The sequence below is a fragment of the Dermacentor variabilis genome, chromosome 9 (assembly GCF_050947875.1).
Source record: "Dermacentor variabilis isolate Ectoservices chromosome 9, ASM5094787v1, whole genome shotgun sequence".
In the NCBI taxonomy this organism is placed as follows: Eukaryota; Metazoa; Arthropoda; class Arachnida; order Ixodida; family Ixodidae; genus Dermacentor; species Dermacentor variabilis.
The window spans coordinates 147,788,232-147,814,906 of record NC_134576.1 but is presented as its reverse complement, the minus strand read 5'-3'; the positions used below and the strand labels follow the sequence as shown (position 1 = coordinate 147,814,906).

The window sequence follows — 26,675 nt, the reverse complement described above, 5'->3', positions numbered from 1 at the left end:
ACCAGCTCTCGTCACGTGAGTTAGTGTTGTTGCTGCTGAAACGATTATTTAAATCAAATAATAATAATGTTCCCATTCCCAGGCAGTGTATCTACAAGGGGAGGAGGCCGACTCAAGAACTGTGGACCATTTTTGAGTCGACAGTCGTTGCGAAGACAACACACAGTCGTGTTTTCTTGCCGAGTTTTGCTGGTGGACACCACGCTTCCCGCCTAAATGTCCGGCCAACAAAGAGCGACGGTCGTCTGTTGGACTAGAGCAGGACGAAGAAGTCTGGCACGTGACTCGCTTACGGTGGGCATGCGCGCAGATGCAACGATAACGAAAGAAAGCGCGGCGAGCAGGAGACCCTGGTTCTGAACCCCGAGAGGGCAAAGCTTCTGCGGTTGCCGTCGTGGACACGGAGGGCATCAGCTGTGTTTCGCTCCGGACCCCAAGGTGGCCGAGCAAGTGGCACTCGCCATGCAAGACGGTCGGAGAGACAGGGCGTTAGCGATTCCAAAGCGGCCGTCAGGGCATTCCAGGAAGGCCGGGTCGCCCGGCAGGTAGTTCAAATTCTGAAAGGCGCCGAACACGGCGACAGCTCCATACACTCGATCCTTTGGTTCCCTGCCCACGTCGGGGCGATTGAGGGGGTTCCTCTGAACCTCAACGAGCCCGCCCACGAGGTCTGCGCGTGGCTTTACCTACCGCGCTGCCTTCGGACCGGGTGACTCTCTCCCCGGACACAGGGGCGCTCCTATGACGCACAATGAACTTGCCAAATTCTTTTACTTAGAGAGGTGGGTTTTCCCGCCGCGTCATTCCAAGCTAAGCAGGCCGCAGGTAGTCACCCAAGCACGGCGTCCCTTAACAGCATATATCCTGAGATTTACCCGAATTGTTCTTGCGTGGCCTGTGGTGAGGCTGCTACTTTGTCTCACGTGCTCTGGGAGTGCGGGTCGCTGGGCCCGAAGTTCACCAAGGAAGAGTGGGACGCGCTCCTGCGAAGCCCCGTTTTTGAGGACCAAATCCTGGCCGTCCAGCGTGCCCGCAATCGGGCCGGCAGGCTAGATCTGTCAGTCTCGTCGTAGGATTAGCCGGGTGCGCGTTTTATCGCGTTTTGCTGGACCCAATAAAAGTTTATTCACTCATTCAGTCACTCTGAACACGCGGTAAGGGGAAAGGAGGAAGGCAACTTGGAGAAATTCACCCAACCTGTGGCCCATAGTGGAGCGTAGCGATGCAAAATTTCGAGCGGAAGGAAAGAACAGGTCGTTCTTTACATGAAATTCTGTAAATTCTCTTTGAGATTCTAACCATTAAAGAAAGCTTATATTTGTTATTTCAACAATAAAAAGTAATTATCCTTAAGTAGATGCGATAATTCCTCAGGGAATGCGGGGACAATGGAATGAACGCCTTTTCCTTTTATAGGAAAGATTGCTCGTCGGATTGCCGAGAAAACGGTCACGCACTGTACGAGTCATTCTCGCTGGACACGCTCGCATTAGAATCGATCGCAGCTGCTCCCACGTTCAAGTTTGATTTTAGGTAGACGAGTTTCCGATCCCGTTTTCTTGTGAATCTGTTGCGAAGCTTAATTGTTATGGATATATTAAAAGAAATATCAGTTTCACTGACAAGCGGCAGATGGCGAAGGTATTTGGAGAAGCCACAGGTGTCAGCGGCAGCCTTGCCAGCGGGTACGCTGACGATTGCATATGCTTCGCAGAGTCCAGATGGAGTCGCTCGAAAGCTACGCTACGTTAAAGAAAAAAAAACAGATCTGAAACCATGCATATGTAATGAGGACGCTTGAAAACAACTGTACTGCCATTATCTTGCCGTCGCTTCTAAAATCGTGTGCTGTACGGCAGGTAATGAGAAGCATTAATTCATATGGAAATTTTAATATATCTTTTTCTCCCTTTTTTTCTGTTTCTCAGCGCTGAAAAAAAAAACGAGAAAAAAAGCTTACCTGTCCGGGTTTCTCTATAGGAGCTACATGTCCGTTTCTACAGGAACCACATATCTATAGTGGATTCTTAGGTTATTGCGCGGCGCTTAGCAACTGGTGTTTGTCGAATTCTCGGTGACGACGAAAAGCACTGCTTGCCGTCCTGGAGGAGAGGGTCTGCTCCAGCAGTAAGAGGACTGCTTCGTGTTCATTTCTATAGGAACCACATCTCACTAGGAGGCACGTGTTTAACAGGCAACCGCAAGACTGACGCAAGATCCCCGGCTGCAGAGCGGCGTCGCGTCACGCAGTTAGTGTGTGCACGCCTCTGTCTCACGTCCACGGAGAACGAGTTCCACGCGGAGCCACAGCTGCACTGTCGATGTTCTGTCCTGCGTTGCCCAGAGGCAATTAACAAAGCTCTTGCTGAAAAAGTTTACGGAAAGTGTTCTTTTTTTGTTGACTATCCTTGTTGCCGATGTATTTCGCACAATTCCACGAGAAAACAAACATTTCCTTCGGCTATTTTTTCTGTCTCGTTCTTTGTCTCAGAAGTAAGCAGAGAGGTCAACGTAACGACTTTTTGAAACCGTCAGCTAGGAAATGGCCGGATTGCGCCAAGACGCACGGGGATTTTAAAGCGTCGTAGCGGCAGTGCCGTTGGTTCGGTTGCCATATTTGAGTTTTGGGCTTGCCCCCCATACTTAAACCTCTAATGCCCGAACACAGCTCCACGTCGAGAGAAATTGGACCAACTTGTTCACCATTATGTCTGGCAGAGGAGAGCACATTTCTAAAAAATATATGAAACTTTATTTGAGCTATAACTTAATTAGTACAGTAATTAGTTAATTAACAATTGGTTTGTTGAAGTATTCATAGCTGTAAACTTCAATCCAGCATACCAAAAGCGCAATTATAGGGTTTGCGTTAAGCTCTCAGCGCCTAAAATCAGCATCAGCACGTAAAGACGCGAGAGAAAATGTCGGCACTACGTCACGGAAATGACCGGCAGTGCAAGGATTGGTCAGAATTTACTCCGTTTCGCTTCCTTCGTGGTGCCTTAGTAACGTTCTTGAAGTAGCCGAGGTATTTCTTTCATCGGCGAGGGGTACAGGCTGCCTTTTCTGAACTGTGTTTTAAACAAAAACGCGATGGGGGGGGGGGGGGGGAAACGAGTGTTTTCGGGTGTATTAGAAATGTATAATAAGTCACGACTTATCAGCATTTATTGAGCCTTGCGAATTCTTCAGTAGACATTACGCGCTACAATGACACACAGAGGGTCTGCCCTCGCCGCAGTTGAGCTTCAACGAGCCGTATAACGGGAGCGGCAGCGCGTCTTCCAAACGCACCCGCGACGAAGTGCTCGCGCGCTGCAAAGGACACCCACGGTGGCTGAATGACTCCCTGCCTGCCAAATTTTCGTTCAGGAGCGCTTTCGCAACCGTCACGCGAGCGGTCACCTTGGTGTCATCGAACGGCCGCATGGGTCGCCCGATTGTTCCCGTCGGGCGAGGTGCGTCTGTCAGCGCACGTGATCGACGACCTCTTCTGTCGCGCCTCGACAATGGCAAGCAAGGAGGCGCCGGTCTCCGTCTCCCTGCGCAGTCGACGTGGTCAGGCGGCTTCGAAACGCACGTGACGGCACCGCACGTTGCTGCGGCGTAGAAGACGGTCGTCCTGCGTATATAGCTTGGCGTACACCCGATCGAGTCGTCACGCATTCAAATGCCATCTCACAGATGTAGCCTAAATCCTTCCTTGCTTGAAAGGTGTATTAGAAAGCACGCAATGAAAAAAATGAGTTTTAGTTGGGCCGAGACTCGGGCTATTCGCAACTTTCACGTACGGTGGCACCGTCGTGCGGCGGTGGCCGGAACAATCAAAAGATTATGCCGCTGGCTGCCGCCAGTTCGGGTAGCGTATTGGTGTTGTGTACGCTTTTCCTTCACTTTTGGTTGATATTTTAACGCGTTCAAAGCTCCCGTGGGATCCTGAAGGACGCTTAGCATGCTCAGAATGAGCAAACATAGAAGTAACCGTATTTGCTGCGTGTCGCAATGGGTGCCGAGCGGTAGTTATGCGGTAGGTGATGTGAGCCTTCACTCATTCCCACCGGCTGCGTCCATGAGGAAGAAACTGATTATTAAGCTGCGGATCGGCAAATCTGTCACAGAAGCGATGAAGGTTTGCAATGCGCACTTCATGCCGGAGGTCTTTTTTTGGAATACGACAGATGAGTGACCATTCCGCGCACTTGAAATCGCGAATAGACGCACCTCCATAAAGACGCAGGCATAGCACTGTATTACGTGCAGGGAAAGAAACAATGCTCAATCTTAACTCAAATGTGTTGTGGGATGATTAATTGATGCTTGCGTTCTTGCCACTCATGCCTTTGCGGCTACGTTGGAGCGCAAACATTCTCCGTGAAGCCTTGTACCTGCTTCAAAATTTCTTGTTCTCGTTCATTTATTCGTGCTCTGCAACACCGGCTTGACATTCCACTGTTTTCGAACAGAGAGATGAGTTTCTCATTTGTGCATCCAAGCAAAGTGGTGCAGGCGTAGAAGGACCTGGAACTCGTGCTTGTCGTCGTCTGCAACTTCGATGCGCGGCTGCAATGTGTGCACAGGCGCGCATGACTGCACTCGTAAGGTAACAAATCCTAGTCCAACAAACGTTAAACTACTGTGCAGTGTTCGCGTAGCGAACCCTCAGCTGATCTGCGTGTATATTATTTTATAAAGATAACTGGAAGAATGAAGCGAGCATTGCCGCGGACCGGTAAATATCGGCTACGTATAGCGTAGGATTCACGCAGGCTGTAAAACTACCGCAAGGCTGTAGCTTGCACAGCACGCATAAAGCGCAATAACTAAATTACGAGAGTGAATGGTTATCGTACTAGCTCGCATAAGCGGCCAGATATGGTTTTTTGTTTACTTCTCGTGTTCAACATCCAGCTTTGTGAACACTGGCAGTGATAACTAGACAAGAAAATTTCGCACACAAAACACTGCTTTAGAGCGGCTTTTCACGCCGTCGATGTAATGGACTTCGGTCGCGAGACACCAGGAATGTTTTTTTCTCTCGACAGGGCGGCTTGTTCAAGCGGTCTAAGTAACAACTTGCAGAGAGCACCACACAGTATAAAAGCTCATAGTACCTGTTCAAAGAGGTCAAATTAGTAGAATAGCAAATAGAAACCATGATCACTTCTCTTATTAACACCGTCGCGGCAAAACTGAAACCACAGCTCGTGTGGTTTGCTTCGAAGCCGCGAAGTTTGTATGCAAAGGCCTTCAACAGTCACGGACGTCGACGTGCACGCTTTTATGCCGCAGCACACAAGATGACCAGCGTTTAGGACTTCCTCGCCTTCAAGCAGGCTTCGAATCTAGCATTGTGCTCGCCCAATGTGAGCCATTACGCAGGCTAACGACAGCGGGCGTGTAAATTGAAGAGACATTTCCACATGACGACGCGAAACAACATGTCACTGGGCAAGACGACTGCAGCGCTGCACCGACTGCTCTAGTTCTTAATCTCTCGGACAGCCATGTTGGATTTAAGACGGCGCCCCCTATAGGCCGTGAAAGTTGCGAATTAGGCAAGCGTTTATAGTTGCATGACGGAGACAGAAAGAGAACTTGGCCTGTTCTGTACTATATCCGGCCTTGAATTCGCAGCTGGTGTGTATGTACCAGGTAAACTAGACAGTCACGATTTTGTGCGTCAACTGGGAATTAGGCAAATATCGAAGATCAAAGGAGCGCGATACGCTTCGTTATTTAAGAATTTCAAGGGGGACGGGGGGAGGCTCAAAGCGCGAGCAGAGCAAATCTTTAGGAACGTTAGACCATGGCTGTTCGATGAACCGAGCTCGTACATCCGAGCTAAAGCTCGCGGGGGGTCACGGATAATTACAGCTGTCAAAAGGCTAACGTGGCGACGACCCGGGAGCTCCAGAGGACATTGTGCACATTCGACGCGGTGCGGTCCAAACGACTTCCTCGTGTCTCTTTTCTTGTGCACTCTGAACCACCCCCCGACGCGGTGTGTCGGACGGCAGCAGGCCACAACAGCAGTGGGAAAGTCGAAGGGAAAGGCAAATAAAGCTTTGCTTTAAAATCTGCTCCGTCGCAGCATGCTCCTTTCTGTCCCTTGTCAGGATTGGGGGCTCAATCCCACCGCTCGTGATCCGTAGTCAAAACTGGAGTCCGGCATGAATTCGAAGCCGTCGTCCAACTTACCCGCGCTGAGGACGTTGATGAAGGGAAGGACTGCTTCTCATCGAGAACGAGGAACATGGGTTTATTTACAGTATTTATATCAGTCTAACATGACTGCTTAAGAAAAGTGTGTCGAGCATCCGCACAAAAGCAGTCTTTAAACGCTCGGTACTCCCGCGATACAAGGTGATGCGAACGTTCGTTTAGTCATCGCAAACTAGCCGCCTCTCTGCAGGACGGTTTACACACACACATGCACACACACACGTGTTTACGGTCCGAAACCGACGCCACACGAATTTCATAGAACTCGGAGCCGTTCCGGGTAGCGCGTTGTCTTGCGGCTTGGTCGGTGCGTGGGAAGGAGCGCAAAACGGCGTTCTCGCGGCAACTCGCGCACCCGTAGCAGATCAGGTCCGCGTTGGGGAGTTTGGTAGCAATAGTTGGCCCGCCGAACTCATTCCGTCACAACGGCGATGAGGCTAGAGGTTGGCAGCGGTTTCAGCACAAAGCCTGCTTCATCGAACGCATCCTAGCTGAAGCGACGGAGAGTGGAGGATGCGCGTATTGTTCCCCGACACAAAGTCGATTTAGTCACGCTGTGGCTAGAGGTTGGCGGCGACGCTCCCGGAATGTTGCCGCTATAGTCGTAACTGGGTGGCAAACTTGCACTGCAGCTGGCCGTTCGTAACACCCTGTTGCGACAGGTGATCTGCTGCTGTTGAGAAAAAAACCCGCCTCCCTTGCTTCCAGGACGAGTTGTGCCAGGCACCATTGTCGTCTTGTTGCTGCGCGTGGTGGCCTTCTCAAGGCGGTTGCTTTCAACAGTGGCTCGGTTGAACCTTTCTGTACGTAAAATGGTCGGTGCCGCTGATTGACGGTGGCGTGGTAGGTGGTTCGTCACTGCCGCTTTCTGGCGTAGCCGTGATGTCTCCGAAAACCGCCTCAGCAGACGGCCTGCAGTGGTCACTGCCCCGGCGGAACACATCATCATCATCATCATCGGCCTGGTTACGCCCACTGCAGGGCAAAGGCCTCTCCCATACTTCTCCAACAACCCCGGTCATGTACTAATTGTGGCCATGTCGTCCCTGCAAACTTCTTAATCTCATCCGCCCACCTAAATTTCTGCCGCCCCCTGCTACGCTTCCCTTCCCTTGGAATCCATTCCGTAACTCTTAATGACCATTGGTTATCTTTCCTCCTCATTACATGTCCTACCCATGCCCCCCATTTCTTTTCCTTGATTTCAACTAAGATGTCATTAACTCGCGTTTGTTCCCTCACCCAATCTGCTCTTTTCTTATCCCCTAACGTTGCATCTATCATTCTTCTTTCCATAGCTCGTTGCGTCGTCCTCAATTTGAGTAGAACCCTTTTTGTAAGCCTCCAGGTTTCTGCCCCGTAGGTGAGTACTGGTAAGACACAGCTATTATACACTTTTCTCTTGAGGGATCATCACTGTACTTGCGAAAACAGAACTTAGACCTGTCTTCAGAGAAATGCTGCCTTGTTACATTCACTCGGAAGGAAATGAAGCGTTACACTGTAAACGTCAATGGGCAAGCAGTAGCAAATGCACGGAAACACCGATTTTTAGGGGTAATTATTGACCGCGACCTATCATGGAGCCCACATGTTTCATACCGAAGAAGAGATCATTGACAATAATACATCTCCTCAAATTTTTCGGCGGAAAGTCATGGGGCGCTTCGGTGCGGTGAATGCTGCAGCTTTATAACGCCTTGTTCCTCGGTTTCGCAAGATACGGCCTCCCTGTGCTTGGGAACACCTACAAAACAAACCTGCGTGCACTCCAGGGACTACAAGCTCAAGCCCTAAGAACGTGTCTCGGTCTTCCGAGGTGTGCGTCTACAGCGGCAACAATTGTCATAGCTCGAGATCATCCAATATCAACGTACTTGGCAACCGACGCTCTCAGGGCGTATATTCGGCACGTTGCCCGATTACCTTCCCACCATCTTGCTGCTCTACCCGCAGAAAGACGACACGCAACTTTCAATCGTATAATTGATGCCAATCGTACCTCATTGCAATCGAACTACATGCCTGCAGCAAAAGCATCCTCACCTTTATGTTGCCTGCACAGACCTGACGTACGCCTCACCATCCCAGGAATCATGAAGAAAGCCAACATGCCATCGTCTGCCCTTAAGCAGGCCACATTAGAACTTTTACATGAGGTGCACAGTGGCCGCGTACACGTTTACATCGATGGTTAAGTAACATCTGCAAGCGCAGTTGCCGGTGTGGTGATACCAACAAGATCCGTAAAAATACAGCTAAAGACGTCGCATGTATCAGCAACGACAGCTGCTGAACTGGTAGCCCTGCGTGCGGCTCTTCATTTCGTTAAGGAGGAACCATCCCACGCATGGTCAGTCTTCTGTGATTCCAAGGCAGCCCTACGGAGTGTACTCTCAGCACTGCGCCATGGATCACATGAGCAGCTCGTCGCAGAGATCAGAGAAGTCTACCATCGACTAGTTTACGAAGGACACGATATAATATATCAGTGGTTGCCTAGTCACTGTGGCATACATGGCAACGATTGAGCAGACGCAGCTGCCCGATCTGCCCATGACGGCGTCAACTGCGTTGCCATTCCTCTTTCGAGAGCCGACGCAACGAAAAAACTTTCCGCACTTGCGCGTGACCTGACATTAGCCCAATGGAATTCATCCGATTTCACAAGTGCACGCCTCCATACCCTGGACCCTAATTTACAGCTCCATATTCCGCCCGAGCTTCCACGACGTGACTGCACCCTTCTTGTCCGTCTATGGCTTGGAGTAGCATTTTCAAATGCCTACTCTTTCCTTATCGGAATGGCGAACAGCCCACTGCGTGACTTCTGCGGGTGCAACAAAACGATCGAGCATCTCCTTTGTCAGTGCTCGCGTTTTAACCCACAAAGAGCAGTCCTCTCAGCCACCTTAGACAAACTGGACAAGCGCCCAATGACAGAAAACAAGATCCTTGGAACCTGGCCTATGCGAACATCAGCGCGATCCGCTATGAAGGCGCTGCCGCGATACTTGAAAGACACGGGACTTTCTGACAAATTGTGACTGCACTCTGTGTGACGTAGGACTGTACGGTGACACTGCGCAAGACTAGGAACGCCTTTGCGGGCGGCGTGACAGTGCCCACAGAAATAGTTCGTGTGCACGTGCGTGTGTGTGCTTAGGTTCTTTTTTTTTCCTTTTTTTATCCTTCTTTCTTTCTCACCTATTGCATCCCCTTGCCCCTCCCCCAGTACAGGGTAGCCAACCGGAGATAATCTCTGGTTAACCTCCCTGTCTTTCCTTTGCCTTTCTCTCTCTCTCTCTCTCTCTTGAGGGATAATGGCAACCTGCTGTTCATGATCTGAGAATGCCTGCCAAACGTACCCTAGCCCATTCTTATTCTTCTGATTATTTCCGTCTCATGATCCGGATCCGCCATCACTACCTGCCCTAAGTAGATGTATTCCCTCACCACTTCCAGTGCCTCGCTACCTATTGTAAATTGCTGTTCTCTTCCGAGACTTAAACATTACTTTAGTTTTCTGCAGATTAATTTTTAGACCCACTCTTCTGCTTTGCCTCTCCAGGTCAGTGAGCATGCATTGCAATTGGTCCCCTGAGTTACTAAGCAAGGCAATATCATCAACCAATCGCAAGTTACTAAGGTATTCTACATTACCTTTTATCCCCAATTCTTCCCAATCCAGGTCTCTGAATACCTCCTGTAAACCCGCTGTGAATAGCATTGGAGAGATCGTATCTCCCTGCCTGACGCCTTTCTTTATTGGGATTTTGTTGCTTTCTTTATGGAGGACTACGGTGGCTGTGGAGCCGCTATATATATCTTTCATACATATCTTTTACATACGGCTCGTCTACACCCTGATTCCGCAATGCCTCCACGAGTGCTGAGGCTTCGACATAATCAAACGCTTTCTCTTAATCAATGAAAGCTATATATAAGGGTTGGTTATATTCCGCTCATTTCTCTATCACCTGATTGATAGTGTGAATATGGTCTATTGTTGAGTAGCCTTTACGGAATCCTGCCTGGTGCTTCGCTTGACAGAAGTCTAAGGCGTTCCTGATTCTATTTGCGATTACCTTAGTAAATAGTTTGTAGGCAACGGACAGCAAGCTGATCGGTCTATATTTTTTCAAGCCTTTGACATCCCCTTTCTTATGGATTAAGATTATGTTGGCGTTCTTCCAAGATTCCGGTACGCTCGAAGTCATGAGCCATTGTGTATCTAGGGTGGCCAGTTTCTCTAGAACAATCTGCCCACCATCCTTCAACAAATCTGCTGTTACCTGATCCTCCCCAGCTGCCTTTCCCCTTTGCATAGCTCCCAAGGCTTTCTTTACTTCTTCCGGCGTTACCTGTGGGATGTCGAATTCCTCTGGACTATTCTCTCTTCCATTATCGTCGTGGGTGCCACTGGTACTGTATAAATCTCTATAGAACTCCTCAGCCACTTGAACTATCTCATCTATATTAGTAATGATATTGCCGGCTTTGTCTCTTAAGCATACATCTGATTGTTTCCAATTCCTAGTTTCTTCTTCACTGCTTTTACGCTTCCTCCGTTCCTGAGAGCATGTTCAATTCTATCCATATTATACTTCCTTATGTGAGCTGTCTTACGCTTGTTGATTAACTTTGTAAGTTCTGCTAGTTTTATTTTAGCTGTAGGGTTAGAGGCTTTCATACGTTGGCGTTTCTTGATCAGATCTTTCGTCTCCTGCGATAGCTTACTGGTATCGTGTCTAGCGGAGTTACCACCTGCTTCTTTTGCACACTCTTTAATGATGCCCACAAGATTGTTGTTCATTGCTTCAACACTAAGGTCCTCTTCCTGAGTTAAAGCCGAATACCTGTTCTGTAACTTGATCTGGAATTCCTCTATTTTCCCTCTTACCGCTAACTCATTGATCGGCTTCTTGTGTACCAGTTTCTTCCGTTCCCTCCTCAAGTCTAGGCTAATTCGAGTTCTTACCATCCTATGGTCACTGCAGCTCACCTTGCCGAGCACGTCTACATCTTGTATGATGCCAGGGTTCGCGCAAACTGTTCCGCAAACTCTACTAATAACTCTCCCCTGCTATTCCTGGTGCCTATGCCACATTCCCCCACTGCCTTGTCTCCAGCCTGCTTCTTGCCTACCTTGGCATTAAAGTCGCCCATTAGTATAGTGTATTTTCTTTTCACTCTACCCATCGCCGATTCCACGTCTTCATGGTCATCATGACTGGATGTAGAGGCGTAGACCTGTACAACCTTCATTTTGTACCTCTTATTAAGTTTCACAAGACCTGCCACCCTCTCGTTAATGCTATAGAATTCCTGTATGCTGCCAGCTATATTCTTATTAATCAGGAATCCGACTCCTAGTTCTCGTCTCTCCGCTAAGCCCCGGCAGCACAGTACATGCCCGCTTTTTAGCACTGTATATGCTTCTTTTGTCCTCCTAACCTCACTGAGCCCTATTATATCCCATTTACTGCCCTCTAATTCCTGCAATAGCACTGCTAGACTCGCCTCACTAGATAACATTCTTGCGTTAAACGTTGCCAGGTTCATATCCCAATGGCGGCCTGTCCGGAGCCAGGGATTCTTAGCACCCTCTGCTGCGTCGCAGGTCTGACCGCCGCCGTGGTCAATTGCTTCGCAGCTGCTGGGGACTGAGGGCCTGGGTTTGATTGTTGTGTTCACATATGAGGTTGTGGCCAAGTAGTGCGCCAGGGTGGCCAATCCTGCTCTGGTGAGGGAGTGCGTTACCGGTTCTGGTCACCGCGATCAGGCCACACTCCAGGCCTGTTTATGCAATTTTATCAACACGCGGATTTTATTTTCTTTTTTAATCCGGTGGAAAATTGCCGGCACCGGGATTCGAACCACGGACCTCTTGCACCCGAGGCGGGTGTTCTTCCTCTACGCCGCCGCTGCATCGGCGGAACACAACACTAGCTCTAATATTAGAGACAGATTGAGACTGCAATGGGCGGAACCTTGAGTGACGTTGATTGTCAACTAGTTTTGTTTCTTTTTCTTCCTAGCGTCTACTTTCTTTTTTTTCAGCCTTCTGCAAAGTACAGGCCCGCCAAGCGAAGGTTTTAGGCCTGGAATGATAAATATAGCTTTGTGCCTAGAAGCAGATAGCTAAATAAAGGAAAAAGAAGGGAAGGAAATTGCTACTGACCGCAGTAAATCTGTCTAACGCACTCTGCTGACACCTGAACAGCAGTCAGCAGCGGGGAAGGGGCGGAGGTAGAAGAGTAGGGGGAGATGTTAGTATAGAGTAAAATCGAACTGGTTTATTACAGAGCGACTAAGTAAAAAAAAAAAAATAGCAGTTTTTTTGTGCAGTGACTTCCACGAGAAAGTATGTCACCGACACTGTTAGGTACCACGCAACAGCCGGGAGGCGAGCCCCGACTGCCAGAGGAAGTCACAGTGTGTTCTTTAAGTGTGCGTGCGCGCGCGCTCGTGTGTGTGTCTTATGCCCCAACCACTGGCACGCGCCGGAAAGCTTCGGCGCGCGCCGAAGGGTCAAATGCGTCAAAGCGTCGGTCGGAAACGCGGCGAAGCGGAACGTCGCGCAGCGATTATGTCTACTGCCGATGCTAGAAGTTTGCCGACGCGCGGCGAAGCTGCGCCGGCGTGCACCAATGAGAGGCTGCGACGAGTCGCACGCGTCAACCAATCGAAGGCTGCGCAGCCTCCGGCTGCTATGCCTGTAATGGCCGCCCAAGCGGAGGCTCCGGCATCAACGATCGTCCGGGTTTTTTGGACGCACGACGCGCGCGACAGTGTTCCTAAAAGACAGTGTTGTAATAGTAGGCCGACAACGACACGACCGACCGACCGACGACAGTGGGTTGTGGCAGTGCGACGTGGATCCGAAGCGACTTCGAACGACGCCGACTAATCCAACCTGCCCACTGGGTTCCGCCGGGCTCAGTGCGATCGTCTGCTAAAACAGCCAACCGAATCACGATTACCGCAACGTCTGTGCTTGTTGTGTGTGTATTTTGGTGTGCCCAAAACGAATGGAAACATGTTTACGAGTTCCGAAGTCTGGATAATCAACACTCGCCTATCGCCGATGTTGTTTACGTTACGCGTAGTCCTAGCGGGTCCATCGAGTTCGTAACTGACGAGTGAACGAGGCCAGCTAAGAAACTCTGTCGAAGGAAGTGAATTTTCAGGTCCGTTTGGTGCTGCAGTGATTTAAAATATGGCACTCCTGACTTCGTGTGATGTGTGATGTGGTGAATGAACCGTGTGGAAGTTGGGTTGGTCAACCGCGGCGTGTTTCGTGTGGTGTCGGTTGACTCAAGTGTCACGGCGAAGCTCTGCGCTGTTTCCAGTGGTAAAGATAACTTCCAAAAGCGAAATACACTAGTAGCCGAACTATTACAAGTACTTACATAATCAGCCGTGCCGCCTGTTTCAGCTGACACTGCGCTCTTCTATTCGGCATGTGAATCCAGTTCAGTACAAGTTCACTGTACTCATTCACTCACTTCTTTCTAGTGCGTCCGTCTTTTGGGCTAGTTGGGCATAAATCGCTCGTGTAGCAATCAAGAACACTGACGCACTGAAGCATACGTGACAATGCAGTCATGTTTGAGTCAGTGTGTCGTTATAGTTGAGCACTGCAAAAAGAAATTATCTGTTTTCAACGTGTGCCCTGTGTGCAGTGCATAGCAGGACCTGCATCATGCAAGACCTATGCGTGTAGCAGCGTATACCACGATTGCTTCGATGCCCGCTTCAGAAGCAGCAAGTACTGAGTCAATGAAACTGTAATTGATTTTTTATCTCACTTTTTGCTTATGGAAAGTGTAGATGGTGTGAGTGCATTGTGGGGAACGTGAAAAGGTGTCGTCAGTGTTTTGTGCAGTCAGTATGCTTAAACTGCTGGAATCCCTTCAGCTTCTACTAAAATGTTTCTTGCTGCGATACTATAAATTGTAGTCAGGACAAAGATCTACTCAAAACCAAGTTACTAATGCATCTGCGCAGAATGTGTTTGATTAACAAGTTAATGCTTCCACAACAACAACCGATGCACAGCATATGTGCTTACAATAAATACATTCCGTAAAGGTGAACGACTGGGATCAAACTTTGTAGTAGCACCGTAAAAAGTGCTGCCATGCGTATCAGCCACAACGAAACTGCTGCACGTCCAACCTTCTTCCTTGGAGGCACTTCTATAAAGACTGTTCGGGCCCTTCCCATTCTGGGTGTAGTATTTAGCTGTTCTCTCAACTTTTCCACATATGTCACCAGCACTGTATGTAAGCACCGGCCCTTTCTTGGGTTTGTGTCGTGTGTCTGCCTTCCCTGATGACCTAAGGTTTTCCGAGCACTCTACACTTCTATCATTCTGTCACGACTTGAGTACTGCTCATCAGTATAGTTCCCGTACCAAACTCGCGATGCTAACAAACTCAAGCTTGTTCAGCGCCGGACAATACGCACCCTTTACTCCCGTCTTTTCGGTTGTCACAAGCTCATGCCAGCCTTCGAGGATTGCCTCAAACCCCTCAAGTAGCACACCCTGCAATACCAGCGCAACATTGCACTAGTCTATACTGCAGGGTGCTTGACGACTCTCTGGACAGCACTAATATTTCTTCAGTTCGTCTGAACTAGGTGGTCAGCACAGTCTGAGCCCTCATCGCGCCTCTATGGCCCGGCACCACAACTCCATGATTATATCTAGCATGCAGAGCTTTCTCTCCACCCCCCTGGCGATTTGGATTCTCCTTCCTTGGAACCAGACTGAATTGGCACTCGTGTGTGTTGTGCACCTGTGAAATGTGTACGTGTGTGCCGTGCTGTGTTATTGAGCAAGTGTGTGTGCACATGGAGAGGAAGGAAGTGTCTTCTGCATCCTGCAAATTCCTGCTCTAGATGGCTGGTTATCAGATGCTCTAACATATAGGCATCAGCCTTCTTTTTAGTCTAGTGTGCCAAGTTACCACTAAGATTATTATTGTTGTTATTATTATTATTGTTATTATTAGAATCATCACTTTGACCACGTTGATTGTGTTGAAGCCAGCGTGACACATAATTCAAAATATTTCTGGAGCTTTGTGGGCTCTCCCTTCTAAAAAGAGTGCCAGAGATGTACGTCTTTTTCATGAAAATAGTGGTGTTGTCTCGAACACTGCTGATGCCTTTGCAGAACATTTCTGTTTGCTATATGGTGTGAAATATGCTTCAAGTAACCTTCCTTCTCAGTCTGGCGCAGTGTACGCTAACAGTCAATGAAAACCTCGTTTCCAAGTATATGAAGTGCCTTAAACTTTGCCTTAAACTTTCCCTTTCTTGTGGTGCTGATGGTATTTCCTCCACAGAGCTTAACCCTTTGAGACGCTGTCTACACAATTGGGCACAGCAGTGCATCAATAGCAAAAGCACTGATAAAATTAATGGTATTTAAAATGTGTTTCATACATCTTGAAACACTTATTATTGGAACTGTGCTGCAATTTTGAATAACGTGCAGAATGTTTTAACAAAATGAGTGGGAAGGTAGACGGCTGGGTGTTGTTACTCTGTGTCAGTACGTTGTATGTAGCGAGTTCACTTCTTTCATTGTTTTTTACAATGTCGTGCACCAGGCATAATTGTCAAGTGGCTGGATAAGTGCTTTTCAAGCTTTTCAAAACACGATATAGTACATGTTCTCATATTTTGTGTTCCTGTAGTGAGTTTTCGCATGGAGTCGAAATTTTGTAAACTTGACAAAACTCTCTAAACAATTGAAAATTCTTAATATTTGCTGCAGATGTACACTTTCTACGATTCTGAGTATGCAAGAGATGTGGTGAAAGCAACTTTTCAATCAACGGGATAAAGTGGTGTCTGAAAGGGTTAAGACATATGGAAGCATACTTGTTCCTCATTCTCACAAGCATCTTCAATAGTTCCCTAAAGTCTAGTACCTCTTCTAGCACTCGGAAGGTAGCATGAGCATTGCCCATGCACAAATCAGGTGCTGGATGTGCAGTTACTAACTGCCGACCTATATCTATCCTCTTCAGTGCGTCAGGTGTTTGAATCGATATGGGATTCCTCGCTTTCTGTTACTGCTAAGAGCATTTTAATAAATGAACAGCATGACTTTGTGTGCCGAGAACTTAAAAACTATTTCAGACTGTCAACAGTGTTCACCACTGCATCGACTTCCAAAAAGACATTTTTTCGCTCTCAAACTGGTGCAGAAAAAATAACTACTCTTAAATGCTTCCAACACTATGGCATTAAGTTATATGCACAAAACGCACCATGTGAAATTTTGATACACCCTACGTGATGCTTCACTCCTTAGGGTCGATGAAATGAAAGATCTTGGTGTGTACTTCGACAAAATGCTAAGCTTCTCTTCACATAGATAATTACACAAGATGCCCTTCACGCTCTTGGAATTACTTGCCGTATATTGCATGATTTCCACTCACCTGTTGTGTTTCTGAAATTCTGCTGTGTGCCTCCAACTAATAGAGTATGCCTCTGTAGGAGGGGGGTGCAATGAGCAAATCTAATTCTGACCTCATTGAACGCATCCAGAACAAAATGATGTCTATCTTCAAGCACCACTTTTGCCATTCTGGCAACCACAGTTGAGCCTTGTCAAATATACTTCAACTCACACCTCTAGATTCAAGTCTTAATTAATCGCACCTTTTGTTCCTGTATAAGGTGGTCCATGACATTATACATTCCTTAAAGCTCGTTAAGTGCACCAGTACAAAGGCTCTCTAGCTGTTCCTGGGCACTACAATGAAAATTTGAATGATTGATTATTATCGTAGTATAAAATTGTGCTTTTTAAGTATGTACTAGTATACTATTTTAGTGCAGTAGCTTTTGTGCAATTAAATAAGGGCATGAATTAAGAAGAGAGAGAGAAAATGATAAATGAAAGGTAGGGAGGTTAGGAGGCACGATGGATGCTGACCTTGTTAGAGAAGGACGCCTGTGGTCGTCGTTCTGGCATGAATTAGGAAAGTGCAATAATATGCTATGTGCCTGATCATATGCATTGTGCTATTAATTTCTTCTGAGTTTTAATAATGGCTGGCTACTGTATGCAGTTTTGTGCAATAAAATATGCCACAGCAATTATTGTGTGCCTCGCAGAACAAATTGAATATATCTTTCTCAGTCAAGACATCATAGCAGGCTGAAAACAATAAACTGCAATTTTTCTTTTTGTGGTGACGAAGTGTATAAATTGTGAAAATAACCTGTTTATATATTTCTTATACTATGCAAATGAGCTGCTCCTATACATGCGAATAAGTCCTTCAATAGTACGACTTGGCAAAGGGCAACGAAAGACTCCTATTAAAACCCTCTAATTCTCAAGCTTGTATTAGCTGACGGTATGTCATTTCATTAATGTAAAGAAAGGCAAACTTGATATCTGGAAACCAGTTACAATAGAACATGGCCCTTACACTGTGAAAATGTTTTGTAGCAATAAACTCAATGTGAAGGCCTCCAGATGCGGTGTTGATGCATCAAAACAACCTAGAATAATACAGGTGCTCCATGGGCTAGATTTGGCAGAATCAAGAATTGGGGGGAGACAAGATACGAATTACATAAATTTTAGCTATTCTATTTTTTTTTGTTTTTTGTTTTTTTGTGAGTGCTACAGGTGTTTCAATTCTGTTTTGCTGATTTTCTCAGAAGCCACTTTTTCACGTTTCTCTCATGCACCAACAAGCATAATTATATTGACACGGATGCTTTATCTGTATCCGGTTACCGTATTTCACCGGCTAAAAAATGTTAAAACGTTATCGCTCGGTGCAGGATGCGCCTGAACGTATCGGAAGTTTCGCGAATGTTATCGATGGTTCTGTCTGTTGTCGACGAACCTTGCTAATCTGATTGCATACGCGACACGAATTGTGTTGTAGTTTCTGGAAGGCGCGCGGGCACCAGCGAATAGGCTGTAACTTTCGACGACTGACGTATGCAAACCGACGCGTTTGACCCGCAGATGAGATTTTCTACGATTGCCGACATTGCTCGCCGCTATCGTTGCGATTGAGCCGGCACTATTTATTTACCGTCACTACTACGTGGCAATATTTCCAACACAGATTTTTTTTTTCAGTTATACCATTGCACGCCTAATTTTTACATAGTTGGCTGTGCAATAAGCTACCAAAAAATGAAATGGTACAACAGTTTTTGATATATGGCATCGTCGTGCAGGTGTTTGCAAAGCCATCTTGCATACAGACGACGCGCGAGCGCTGATGTCGATATTTTGTACACTATTGTTACTTCAAAAATAAAAACGAACTGTTGCGGCAGGTGTATATTCATTATGCAAACGTGTTTTTTGTATCTAAAAGCACATACAGATCACAACCTTATTGTTTCAAGCTTAGTTTACAGCAGGCTGTTTTAGGCCGGACTTTGACGGATGAAGACGGAATAGTCCAGCAACAGTGCGCCGCAGCCGAGGAGCGAGCTTCGGCGCGCGTCGGAGCTTGTCTCCAGTGGTTGCGCGCCCTTTCCCTCCAGCCGAAGCGAAGCGACGCGTTCGCTTGCCAGCGCGCGCCGAAGCTTTCGGCGCGTGCCAGTGGTTGGGGCATTAGTCTCCTGCGATCTAATGGAAGTCGCACAGCTTGCAAGTCTGCTTCTCTCGTCCGCCGTGACTGCGTGTCGGAAACATCGGAGACGCAGCGAAGCCCGGGATTAGCTCGGTGGCGACACATCGAGACAGCCTGAAGTGCCTTCGTAACTGCATTTCATCAACTACTGTAAAGGCTGTCGAAATGAAAACTTCGGAAAAGGAGCCGTTGTTACTTCTTCATTCGAATACAGGCGAACGATGACGGCGTCGGCGAAACGCGCAACTTTCGGTCTCTTGACCGGCGGCCGAAACATGATGTCGAAAGCTTGCTTGAACACACTAGCTTCCGAAGCTTCTTCATCGCTTGAGTCCCCGCTGGTCGATTCGGAACTTGAGCTAGATGAATCATCGCTCTCGGCAAGCAGTAAAAGCGCAAGCTCACGATGCAAAGCACCACTCATTGCTTCCGAGAGGCCGCGATTCGCGCTCACGGTTGCGCGCGCCATAGCGGTACGCTGGCTGTGGGTGGCATGACGTCACGCGACTTGCGGTCGACTCCGTCAATCTTTGCGGAGAGCGCTGTTCCGTGAAGTGGATCCAGCGGCGGAGCTGATCCCGATTCGCCAATGAAAGATACAAGGGGGGCACTCTCCCAATGGAATAGGCTAGCTCCGCAAGAAGCCGATAAACTACTACCGGAAATGCTCTGAATCTGCCACTGGAATTCACCATTAGATTGCGAAGCACTCCAACCACGCATGCGCTCATCCGCGCGGACAACCACGTCCGGGGGAAACGGGGCGCGCGCCGGCGCCCCCCTGTCTAGCCACAAACCAACGCCTCCTAGGCAGGAGGCGCTGGCCAGACCGCGACTGCCTTAGCGCGCGATCGATCACGTGATCTCCAACACTTGGCGCGCGGAAAAACGACGCGCATCAAAGGGGCTTCGGAGTGGAAACTCACCGTCGCCACGCTTGCCCTCGCCGAACCCGGGGCGTATACGTCGAGCGGGTCACTCACTCTGATTGCGCCGGGACATGGCCAGGGGTGCCCGTGTAATTGGCATCGCAATAATAAAGAAAGAAATGCGAATACGCACCAACTTCTAGGTTGTAGTCGTTCTATTATACCCTGTTTTAAACTTATGCTCACGTCTTTTTTTTTTTTCTTTTGCATAAGGCCTTAACACTTCTCGTACTACACAAAATAGTCAGCATCCACGTATGCTACCCTCGACAACGTTTCCAAGTTATCCGCACGTATGTGACACACGCCTTCAAAGCTGACTTTTCCCCAATAATTCGAGGACACCTCGGATTTTTTACTTGCGAATGCAAAAGCATTAATGTCCGATTGAATGCCACTCAGCGGTCCTTCGAGTCCGTGTGCTACGTTACTAAGGGAACCCATAGGAAAAGGAACGCCGAATTGGCATAATTCATAGTCAACCTTCTTTTCTTTTAAGAGGAAGCTTTAGCTCGGATGCTCCTATCTAAATACATGTAAAAGGAGAATTCGTTTTCTCGGCAACTATTGCACCAAACTTGACGAGGTTCGTTGCAGTTAAAAGAAAAACCGAAAATCTAGTAACTGTTGGCTTCGAATTTTTTATTTAGGTCGTCAATTTTTTACTAAAAATTGGCGAAAATCGCAGATTTTCAGAAAACGAAACTATCAAGTTTGCAACTCCGTATCTCAGCAATGAAAAATAATTAGTTCTGCGAATTGCATCTCACAGTACATCTAAAGCGGACAAAATTGATATGCTACACATGAATCTAAAAAAAAAGAGTAATGTGTAAATACAAGTTTTGCACAACCCTTGTACACAACGTAACATATTCATGCAATAGTAAATTAACATGCAGTATTTGTCCGCTTTCAGTGATATAATGGATGCCGCTTACAGAACCGCGATATCTGTTCTTCAGGGAGAGCTATTAATTTGTAAACTTCGTGCTTCTACTTTTTTCGAACATTATTCATTCATTCATTTTTATTTCCCTAAACACCCCCGAGGGGGTATTACATAAGGGGTGTTTTTTTGTGTGTGTGAGACAGAATATTGTTGACAACGATCAGTGCGATGTTATATTTGATATGCTATGCATGAAGATTGACGGGCAGGTGTTAATGGCGATGTTGCGAGAAAGGCCGTTCCAGTTTTTTGCTGCTCTGGGAAAAAAATGAAGCAGAACATGTTTTAGCGCGGGCACGTGGGCGAACTTGTAACGCATTACCAGTGCGATGAGATATGTGAACTGCAGGGATAATGTAAGGAGCGCAATTAAGTGGCGAGTGAAAGAACTTGTGAAAGAGAGAGAGGGTTAATGTGTCGGCAACAGGACAAAGGTGATAAGTTACACTCGGCTTTGAGGGATGAAGCACTGATTTCATATGAATACGAAGCATGAATATAGCAGCACGATTTTGAACGGATTCTAGGGTATTAGTGAGACCTACTTCGGGTGGGTTCCAAATGGGAGATGCATACTCTAACTTAGCCCTCGCTAATGATTTGTAAGCAAGTAGTTTTACGTCTCTCGGAGCGTTACGTAAATGACATTTTAAGAAACCCAAAGTTCTGTTAGCTGATGACGTGACTTTAGCAATGTGCGTGTTCCAAGACATATTGTTAGATAAGGTAACTCCAAGGTATGTATAAGTGGTTACTGATTCAACGGGGACGTTAGCTATGTTATAAGTGAAGTGGAGGGGAATCTTAAGACAAGTGAAGCGAATGAGCTTGCATTTAGTAGGGTTTAGGAACATTAGCCAGTCATCACACCATTGTACTATGTGGTCAGGTGGGCTAGTAATGATTCGGTGGATAACGCAGTCGTCAGCAAACATGCGGATATTAGAAGATACATACAAGGGTAGGTCGTTAATGTATATTAGGAACAGAAGAGGGCCGTGGCCAGGGCCTTGGGGCACTCCCGATGACACTGGAAGTGGGCTGGATAATTTGTTATTTGTAGACACTACTTGTGAACGGTTAGTCAAGAATTCTTTTATCCAATTTAGTACATTCGGGTACAAGTTTAAGAAGGATAATTTTAAAATTAGGCATTTGTGGGGTACTTTATCAAAGGCTTTCGCGAAGTCAAGAAATAAGGAGTCAGTTTGCATCAAGGTTAGCATGAAGGTCATGAACAAAGATGGCAAGCTGGGTTTCGCAAGAGAGACCCCTACGAAACCCGTGTTGAGAATGGTGAAAGAAGTTGTGAGAGTCGAGGAAATTCACGATGTAAGAGTAAATGACGTGTTCCGTGAGTTTGCAAAGTACGCTGTGTCAAGGAAATTGGCCGGTAGTTCAGAGGGGAGTTTTTGTTAGCGAATTTGAAGATGGGAACGACCTTTCCCACTTTCCAGTCATCTGGAATGATGCCTGTTGAAAGAGATTGCGAAAATAATAAGACAAGATAAGCCGAAGCAATGTGACCTATATTTTTCAACACTTTACAGTCCAGATGCCAATGACAACTTGGTCTTTTCGATGAGAGATGAGATATCGTCAACAGAAAACCTGACTTCGGGCACGGAAGACGTGGTACGACATGAAAGCATAGGTAAAAAAATGTCGACTTCTCTAGTAAAGACAGATGAAAAGGCCTTGTTAAAAGCATCGGCATATTCAGCTTCTGAAATAACCTCTCCAGAATCGTTAGTAAGAGTGGTAGACGCTACTGCTTGGGGGTTAATTATCTGCCAAAACTTGCGGGGGTTATTAGTTAACATATTAGGCAAATCGTTGTTAAAGAAAGTGAATTTGGCGTTACGGATTCCTGTGAGATAAGCTTTTTCAGCTGCACAATACTTGTCTGAGTTATTCCGGAATAAACGTTTTTTTCTTGTTATCTAGGTGGTGAAAAATTATGTTAAACCACGGTTTTGGCTGTTTACACGGATAGTAGCTTTAGGGATGAACATGTGTATTAGCTCGGTTAGTTCCTGCTTAAAAGTGAGCCAGTTTTCCTGAACGGAACAATGGTAAAAATTGACCTCACATGTCGGTAAAAAGGTGCAAAGTTCGTTATTTATGCCATCATAATTTGCCCTATTGTATAAGGTTATAGTTTTCTTGTGCGAGGGATTGGCAGTAGGGCAAAAACTGAAATCTTTTGAAATCATTTTGAAATCTCTTGAAACATTTTTGAAAAATCTTTAAATAAAACTAAGGCCCCAAATCGAAATTGCGCTTCCAACAAAGACTACAATGTAACTTTCTCTCTCAAATTCAGCAAATTTCATTAAAAGCGGTCCAGGGGTTATATCAGGAAAACGTTTCCGTGTTTTACATGTATTTGAAAAGGCCGCGTCGGAGTTGGGCCCGAGCTAAAGCTTCCTCTTAATGCGTTAACGTTCTTAAGGTACTTGACGCACTTTCCGGGGGCTATATATCTTCCTACGTTCGTATCCATCTATGTTTGTATGTTTGTATCTAACCGCCTTCCTGCCTACCTGCTTTGCTGCTTTGCTGAGACCGCAGGATTCGAGGGCAGCCAGTGGACCGTCACTGAGCATTTGTCAACGTGCACGTACGTGCCGCTCTTCAGCGAAGCTCCTAGGTCACATGGGTCACTGTAGGTGCGCAACTGGTCGGCAGTGCTGTTCGAAGAAACTCTGCGGCGCCAACTCGGAGCACTGGCTGCGTGTGTCTCTGCTGGTCTTCTCTGACACCGGCTCGGGTGAAGCGGCCGGTCACGTGCCACTGCGGCTGTGCCGCTCTACAGTGGCGGAAAAAGGTAGCTTAAGTCGCTCCCGCAGCGAGAAGGGAACGGACCCAGGCCCCAAGGGTTTCTCAAGGACAGCACGCGTTAGCAGGCTGCGCCACAAATGCACTGCGTGGTGTGTGCCCCACGTGCTTTGCCCCCTCACGTCGCGGCGTCTAGAGTTACGGTAGCATATACAGTAACTCTAGCGGCGTCCTCTCCTGCACGCGTCGATGAGTCCCGTGGCGCGTGAATCACCTCTGCCAGAGCGATAGCTGCTTCGCGTTGTCGCATGGACGACAGCCGCAGCTGCGCGCTGAAAGCCTCGTGATGCGGGGGTTCCACAGGTCACGCGCTCTCATCAGTGACGGATGCGTGTGGGAAGCGTTTCCGCACGAGAATACGCGCCCGCTGCGGGGCTGCCGTGTAACGTCATTTGCAGACATTTCCTGTCGCCGTGGAGAAAACGCAAGCTATGCACTTTGTAACTGTAGGGGTGTACTCTGTAATTGTATACCCTATGTTAAATAAGCTTTTAAACTTGCAAATTTCAAAAGCTAATCCCTGCAACTAACAACTCTCTATAGTTAAGCCCACGTGACATAAGCTCAGTCACGCAAAAGGAATCCGACCACGTTCGCCTTATCGGCGCTGAGTGCCTATCTTCCTTTGCGAATTTAAGCAGGCAGGGCATCAGAGGCGCCAGTGTGTACGGCCACAGTCCCTCAACACAGTACCGACTCCGCTACCACGAAATGTTGGTCTAAGCCTTTGACAACGTACATCAGCTGTCAAGGGTAATTCCGGAGGAAACCTCGCTGCTCCCGTTCCATATATCGTGCCCGGGTTCGCCACCGTGACGTCACGTGCACGGATAGCATACTGTCAAGAGATAATACACGCTCGTGGAACTACTCCCGGTTCTTGGATAATAACAGGGGACTTCAACGCTCACCACCATACATGGGGAAGCTCCAGGATAAATTCGAGGGGCAGGTCACTAATACCCTTTGCGTCAGGCCACGACCTGTGTCTTCTAAATGACGGAATTCCGACATTTTTCCGAAGAACAACGTACAGCAGCTGCCTTGACTTTGGCGTCACGTTGCCTGACTTCGAGCGTGCAGTGGTTCACTGATATTGAAACACATGGAAGTGATCATATTCCGACCTATGTGAGAATCGATGGACTAGACGCCGCATTACCGGATGTATCTCGCCAAATCGACAGGTCAGTCTTTCAAGATCAAGTAGAAGACACCTGCAAGAAACATATCGCACGCAGATAAGAAGAAATAATTGCAGACGCAATGCAAGATTGCACGCGTTGCTTCACACATTCGTCAAAGCGTACAGAGAATGACATTGAATTGGAAAGGCTTCGTACACTACCTCGCCATGCTGAAAGGAGGTACAGGCGCACAAAGCCAATTCTTGACCTCAGAGAAGCATGCAAAAGAAGATAAAACGCCGAATGTATAAGCTAGCGGATAAAAGATGGAAATGCTTTTGCGAGTCACTAAACCCCCGCAATCCATTCTCCCGTGTGTGGCGTACCCTACGGGGTCTTTGCTCAAGGCTCCAGCAACGACACCTTTTTAACGCCCTTGCTCTCTATCAAAACCGCCGTGGGATAGACAGAGGAATCCTGCGCGAAAGTCGCCGGCGGCACAGTTTTAGTCCCTGACATGGCTTTAAGCGACATCGCCGGTCCACGAGATACAAGTACGGACGCTCCATTCTCTATTCTCTTGTTGCGGAAATAAACTTAGTTGTGAGTGGCGCCGGTCCTGTCGTTTGTGTCCTTGTTCACTCCTGATCTTTTGCGCCTTGCCTTTACTCATTCAAGCATGAACCAACTAGCCCAAGCAAGAGTTTTACTTGACCATTCTCTATGGAAGAGTTAGAAGCTGCTATGGCGCTCTGTACGTGTTCGTCCTCACCAGAGTCCGATGACATAACATATACTGCTTTGCGCCACCTAGGTTGAGAAGCACGAAGAGAACTCCTCAGCCTTTTTTAATAGTTCATGGCAAGATGGTGTGATCCCACAGGAATGGAAACGCAGCCGCTTGGTACCGCTACTAAAAGCAGGAAAGCCACCGCTCGAATTGGCATCGTATCAGCCTATAGCACTTGCCAGCTGCGTCGGGAAGCTCATGGAACGCATGATCCTATGGCGGGATTTCGACGAGGGCGTTCATCGATTGACAGTGTCATCGATCTAGTGTCATCTGTAGAACAGCAAAAATCTTGGAAGCGATTATCAGTAGCGCTCTTTCTGGACGTGAAAGGCGCTTGCGACGACGTTTCCCATCAACCCATTCTAGACGCACTTTTGACAACTGAACTAGGAGGGCGAGTATATCGATGGATCAGAAAATACTTGACACAAAGGTCCTTGTTCGTACGTACGGAAGATGGTCCGACTACCGACCACTACACATGCCAAGGAGTTCCCTAAGGCGGTGTTCTTTTCAAATTCGCGCTTCTTGGGCTGGCCGAATCCATACCGGAAACAGTGAGTGTCTCAATCTACGCCGACGACATCTGCATCTGGCCAACAGTAGTCACTCACCTGCAGGTTCGCGCAAGGCTACAGAAAGCAGCAACACAGGCATCTGACTATCTTCACACACAAGGCCTTACCATCTCAACAGAAAAATGTGTATTAGTCGCTTTTACGCGAAAAGCGATGTCTCGTTGCCCAGTATGCATCAATGGACAGCCTATGTCCTATAAGAGAAATCATCATTTTTAGGTGTTATCATTGACCGGGACCTCTCTTGGAGCCCTCAGGTCGCCCACTTGAAGAAGAAGCTCACATCTATTGTTCATGTCTTCAAGTTCACCGCCGGGAAGACACGGGAATCGTCAGTGGGCTCCATGCTACAATTAAATCGAGCACTTTTTATCGGATTGCTGCGTTATAGTTCTCCCGTGCTTGCTGAAACATGCAAGTCAAATCTTCGAGAACTTCAGGGCGTGCAAGCACAGGCACAATGTGTTTGCCTAGGCCTTCCGCGGAGCGCCTCAACAGCAGAAACCATTATAATGGCTCAAGACCATCCGATCACGACTTACATCAGCACCGACAAGCTTAGGCCCCATGTTCGTCATCTTTCACACATGCG

At 47.5% G+C, this 26,675-nt stretch overlaps 2 protein-coding genes across 2 annotated transcripts in view; both read right to left on the bottom strand.

Moving 5' to 3' along the window:
* The window catches only part of LOC142557808 (cyclic GMP-AMP synthase-like receptor), a 221,676-nt gene extending 219,694 nt beyond the window's left edge, over window positions 1-1,982 (bottom strand). Inside the window, exon 1 of the mRNA XM_075669945.1 lies at window positions 1,961-1,982. The gene's annotated coding sequence lies outside the window, so the exon portion shown is untranslated. The remainder of the gene's footprint in view (window positions 1-1,960) is intronic.
* Window positions 1-23,526, bottom strand: part of LOC142557810 (uncharacterized) — a 50,789-nt gene extending 27,263 nt beyond the window's left edge. Inside the window, exon 1 of the mRNA XM_075669952.1 lies at window positions 23,291-23,526. Within this exon, the coding sequence (XP_075526067.1) occupies window positions 23,291-23,353 (63 nt within the window). The 5' untranslated portion in view covers window positions 23,354-23,526. The remainder of the gene's footprint in view (window positions 1-23,290) is intronic.
* Between the last annotated feature and the right edge of the window lie 3,149 nt (window positions 23,527-26,675).